Source organism: Pteropus alecto, unplaced genomic scaffold (assembly GCF_000325575.1).
Source record: "Pteropus alecto unplaced genomic scaffold, ASM32557v1 scaffold39, whole genome shotgun sequence".
NCBI classification, from domain to species: Eukaryota; Metazoa; Chordata; class Mammalia; order Chiroptera; family Pteropodidae; genus Pteropus; species Pteropus alecto.
The window spans coordinates 9,397,465-9,403,134 of NW_006443568.1; the positions used below are offsets into that span (position 1 = coordinate 9,397,465).

Genomic DNA, 5,670 nt, shown 5'->3' on the forward strand with positions numbered 1-5,670 from the left:
CCAGGGAGGCAGGGGCACCTACCATGCGATTTCGACGCCTGACCCCTGGTTATTTCCGGGTGCTACAGGTAAGTACCCCTAACTGATGGCTTTTGGCACTGACCCCTTCCTCTCTCTACCATGGCTGGGTTGTAACCCCCAACAGCCAGGCTGTCACGTTCCCTGCCGCCTGAGCAGCCAGGGCCCAGATGGGCAGTGAAGCGAAAGGGATTGGGGTGGAATCTCCCTGGGGCAGCAATGGCAACCATATCGCCTTTACCCAGATGTACCTTCTCAGCCCCTTCCCACCACCCACCTTCTTAGAGGTCTTAACTGACCCATCAGGCGGACCCTTTGTGCATCCTCAGATGCAGCTAGCCGGGGAGCTGAAAGCAGAGCCCCGGAATCCACTGACCGGGGTTGTGGCTACACTGCTGGCTGTCCTTGGGCTGGGTGGCTCCTGCTATGCTGTCTGGAAGATGGTGGGGCAACAGCCGCCACCACAGGCTCCATGATGAAGTGGGCAGCCTCTTACCTGGGACCTGGGGGTAGGTAACTCAGCAGGGGTTGCAATCTTGGGAGTCTACTTTTCTGCTTTCTTTGGAAGCAAAACAGCATAAACCTGACCCTACTCCCCAATCCTCCCTACACCTGGGCTCTACCTGGGGGCTCCAGCTCAGATTCCAAGACCCCTGTGGGAAGGCAAGGATGCAGGTTCCAAAGGTGGACCCAGTGGCAAATTGACACCCTGGGCCCTGTACAAAAGAGAAGAACAGATACCCTTACAGGGCAGGAGTTTGGGGGAGTGGCCTGGAGGTTGAGAAGTCAGAAGCAAGCCTTCTTTATCCAGTTCCTTTATTCGTGGGGGAGGGCACCCAGAAGAGGCCATCCATTCTCCAAATCCAGGGCCAAAAGAGATTGGCACAGTCTCTCCCAGCCTAGCCTTACATCACTGTCCATGGGCAGCTCCCTGCCTTGCATCCTCAGGCCATGTCAGGTAGACGTGTCCATCTCAGGGACCTCAGTGGATACTTCTGTGGGCACTGCCAGCCGCTGGGGGGCCACATAGGAGCCCATACCTGCTGCCCTCTCGGCCTCTTCTTGACTGTAGGGCTCCACGCTCAGCTGCTTTAGCCTGGAAGAAAGAGGAGTTGGGAGCTGATCAAATGCGAGCCTTGTCCGTCCAGCACCCAGCCATCAATCCTCTCCTTATTCCTTATACCTTTTCTTGTGGTCTTTGGATCGGAAATGGGTCTTCAGGTTGGCGGAATCGATGAAATACCTCCTGTATGGATAAGGGGTAAGAGGAGGGTGATAAGGTGATTGATGCCTCTCAGGTACGTCTGTCTCCTTGACCCTAACTCATCCCAGGACACCAAGCTCCAATTCTGAGGGATGGGAGGTCAGCAGACCCACGGGTCCCAAGAGACCAGCTCGTTCCAGGGCCCGAACCTTACAGCACCGACCCGTACCACAGACCCTTCTCCTCCCCAGGCCGAGCCCTGCGGGACTTACGCGCAGGCCAGACAGCGATGCAGGCCGCCCCCTGGCAGATCCGGGTCGGGCTCGGCGACTGGGTCTGGCCGGGGCCGTGCCGGAATCTGCGGCCGCAGTTCGCGGTGAATCTCATCCAGGTCCGGCCGCCGCCGCTTCGCCTTCATCTGGCGGGCCAAGGAGTGCGCTCGGTGCGCGCCTGTCCGGCGGGAACGACCCATGGCTGGTGACAGCGGGGCCAGGGGGCCCAGAACCGAGTGGAGAGCACACGTGCAGGCGCTTCCGGACTGTTCAATGACGTCATGCGACTCTCGGGGGCGGGGCAGGCTCAGCTAGACCGCCGCTGATGACGTCACTCGCGCGGCCCGCGCCTCGAGTGACCCCAGGCGGCCATAGATGTTAATGACTGAGCTCTCGGCGGGGTCCTGCGAAGTGTTCTAACCCGTAGCGTAAGGAGGTCCGCCGGGCGGTCGCTGGGGAGGGGCTGGGGGAGGAGTGCATGCCCCGGGTGGGGATCCCGGCGCTTCCCGTTGCCCTGCCTGCCCCATTCCCTGCACCACCTATCTCAGCGTTATCCTCTGGCCTTATCATTCCTTCCTGGCAGATCTTAAACTCCGCAGTGGAGGGGGAATGCTTTAAGCATCTCTGGGAGGCACTGAAAATGTCTATCATGTGAATAAATTAATAAATGAATGAGAGTGAATAAGTTTGCGAATAAGTGAATAAGTCCCCATAGGACTTCTCGAGTTACCTCCAGTTCCTGACAAAGTCTTCACCACTTCTCTCTGCTCCCCAGTTATTCCCTCAGGTCTCCATCCTCCATTCACCCGGAGCCAAATCCGTGAGGGAGGTCACAGCGCTCTGTCAGACTTAAGAGGGATCAGCTCCTCCCACAAGAAAAGGAGGTGCTCATAGAAGGTCCTTCCATCTTTGCTCGCTTTCTCTAAGCCCTGGACTCCCAGGCGTGGGTTGGCAGCAAAGGCAGAGATACAGCCTAGGTGGTGTGCGCTCAGAGGGGAGAAGGCCGGAGAAGCCTCTTCCCATTCGCCGGAGCCAGGTGCCTTCCAGGCTTCCAGAGGAGCTCAGCAATAATTCAAAGGTTCCAGCTCTTTGGAACCTGTTGCCAGGGAACAGGGAGACAGGCACGTGCATCCCTACGGAGAGGAATCAGTTTCCAGCACAGAGGAAGCAGTGAAATGTAAGCCCGGGGAGCTGACTGGGGACCTTGAGACCTTCCCATTACAGTTCACAGAGGCTAAATGGGGACATAGGTCAGGGCCCTGCTGAGGGCACAGCTGGTATTTAGTCATAGGGGCACTAGTGTGGGTCCTGGGCTCAAGGACATTGGAACTGGTCTTTGTGAATGGAAGAGAATTTTTCTGGAGACATCCCAAGATATCAAATTCAAATACTTCTAGACCCAAGAAGGAGGCCTCTGTGGAGAGAGATGTCTTCATTATTCTTGGCCAATATGGGTCACAACAAGGGGCTGAGGTGGCATAAGCCTGCTTTGTTCCACCCCCACCTCAGACTCCTTTGGATCAATTCACTTGCTGGGCACTGTGCCAGCTGGGCAGGCTGGTGCATTTTTAATAAAGTCACCAGATCCCTGGGACAAGCTCTTTGCCTCACCAAGTTTCTGAAGCCAGACCCTGGGTGCCCACTGAGCCATTGCCTTCCTGTGCCTGGGTGCCAGGCCTATTTTCCCTGCAACCATGAACCAGGCCTTCTGGAAAACCTACAAATCCAAAGTACTACAGACCCTGAGTGGGGAATCTCAGGAGGACCTGGCAGAGGAGGTGGGTACCATCCATGCTTGTGGGTGGGCATGGGCAGAGAGGCTGCAGGAGTGAAAGGTACAAAGAAGGGCAAGGGGCAGGCTCGGGAGTGGGGCACATTTGTGCAGAAGCAATCAGCACATTCAGGCATGACAAATGTCATGGTACAGTGTCAGAAAGCCTGGAGGTTCAAGAAAACTGAGGAAGAAGACTTGCGAGGAACTGGAAGGGTGATCATTGTCTCCAGAGATCTCAAGGGTTGCCACATGGAAGAGATCCTTCTAGGTCCAGTGAGCAGTGGCGACATACGGTATACTCAACTCCACATAACTTTCTAATGGGCAGAGCTGAGCACAAGTGGGATGGCTTGCCTTGAGGGGAAGTGAGCTCCCTGGATACTGTAAGTAGGGAAGGTGACCCTTGTTCTCTGAGGATCACTGTAGCAGCATCAGATCAGAGCTACTCTTGGACCATATATGTCCTGACATTAAAAAAACAGAAAAGGCTCTGAAATAGTTTTATTTACATCTAGAGGCTCTGATAAGTGACAACTGTGCAAATAGACATGGCAGGGAAAGGAACATACTCTGTAGTGTGTGTGTGTGTGTGTGCGCACACACGCGCACGTAAGTGTATTTCTAGACAGGTTGATATCCAGTGCTGCGCATGTGTAGGTATTAGGATTGACTTCCATACAGAATCTCCAGTGAAAGTGTATGTGTAGGTGTGAACTGAGTATAAGTATTTTAGGATGTGTACTTTTAAGGCCAAAGTCTATGCCCACATACCTCTCTGCAGGATTGGCAAGTGTTCTGTTTTTATGGTGTGTGTACATCTGTGTCTTGGTGTCTGGATGGGTGGAGAGATTTTGCGTGCTGCAGGTGGGCCTCTGTGCAGATGTCTGCAGTTGTATAGGTGCACAGGTGTGAATAGTATAATTGTGTACATGTCCTTGTATAGGCGCCTCACAGCATGTGCAGCTACATATACGTGAAGAGCTGTAGCCATGTGGAGGCATGCTCATGTTCAGGCGTGTGTCTACATCATTGTGCATACCCATGTCCACGTTTTGGAGTATGTATGGAAGTGTCTGTGGGTGGGCAAGTATGTGTGCTCAAGGGTGTCTGGGGATTTTCTATACAGGTAATGTATGTGACTAGTAGCTTTGTGTAGAGGAATACCTGTATGCATTTGTGGAGGGTGTGAGGGTGCTAGTTCTGTGGAGTTTGAGGTGCCTGGTTTGTGTTTACCAGGCTAGCAGTAGGGGAGGGAGTTCTCATTCCTCTGGGGCCTCTCTCATGCTGGGGGGTGGGGGGTCTTGTGTCCTAGAGGGAGAACCCAGCATTAGTGGAGTCTGAGATGGTGGAACCGACCCCAGACACCTTCAATCCCATGTCACAGCTGGCTCGCCGGGTGAGTTCTTCCTTCTTCCAACATAGCCTTGGGGAGCCTGGCAGAGGCTGCTGTGGTCTTGGGAGGTCATGCTGTTGTCCCTTCCTGACTCCCATCCCCTCCCTCCCAGGTTCAGGGTGTTGGGGTAAAAGGATGGCTGACAATGTCATCTCTGTTTAACAAAGAAGATGAGGACAAGTTGCTGCCACCGGAGCCCTGTGCTGACCAGTATGTGTGTGTGTGTGTTGGGGGGGGGGTGGTCTGGGACAGGCCTGGGGTCCCCTTCATGTCCTTTCTATTTGATCTGTTTGACCATGGGGGTTGGGAAGGGCCAGCCCCTGGCTGTTTCCATAAAAAAAAAGAGACCAAAGCAGCATATCTGGGAGATTAGGTTAGATATCGGGAGGAATTTACCAGCTGTTGGGATTGTGGTGCTAGAAGGTATTATGGGCTCTCTCTCCCCATCCACTTGGGAGGGGTCATCTTCCTAGAATCAGGGAACCGAGGAGAGAACCTTTCGGTATTTGGAAAAGAGGGTGGTCCAGATTAGTGTTTGCCAAATAGCAGTCTAAACCCCCATCCTACCAGGGACTTGTGACAAATTCTCAGACTCTCATTCAAAGATTCAGATTAAGCAGGTGTGGGCTGAGGCCTGGGATCTAGCTTTTCAGCAAGCTCCCTGAGGACCTGAGGCACATTACTTTAGGAACCACTGTTTTAGCAGGTCTTTGATGCTGAGGGTTGGGGGTGGACCTCGGGCCTCAGTCTTCCTCCTAGCTCTGTCGCTGACACACCCTCAATCTCTGCCCCTTCCTCCAGCCCAGCAGTCACATCCTTTCCTTTGACACTCCCCTATTCTTGCTCCCCTACACCCACCTCTCCTCCCCGTGCTTATGCTCTCTCTCTCTCTCCCAGCTCTTGTAAGATTCTGCCTCAGACATGGTCCCCTTCAAGCCGCAACACCGCTCCTTGATTGCCCTTCCCCCCACCTCTCTCTGCTGCCTCCTGATCTAGACTTGTCTCTTTC

The 5,670-nt window shown here is 54.2% G+C and overlaps 1 protein-coding gene across 1 annotated transcript; it reads right to left on the reverse strand.

Moving 5' to 3' along the window:
* Positions 1-817: 817 nt before the first annotated feature.
* On the reverse strand, positions 818-1,789 carry ZNF593 (zinc finger protein 593). The gene is made up of 3 exons (XM_006924394.3): positions 1,495-1,789; positions 1,202-1,264; positions 818-1,114 (listed from the first exon to the last, which is right to left on the reverse strand). The coding sequence occupies exons 1-3, from the start codon at positions 1,692-1,694 to the stop codon at positions 973-975; spliced, it is 405 nt and encodes a 134-aa protein (XP_006924456.1). The 5' UTR covers positions 1,695-1,789; the 3' UTR covers positions 818-972.
* Between the last annotated feature and the right edge of the window lie 3,881 nt (positions 1,790-5,670).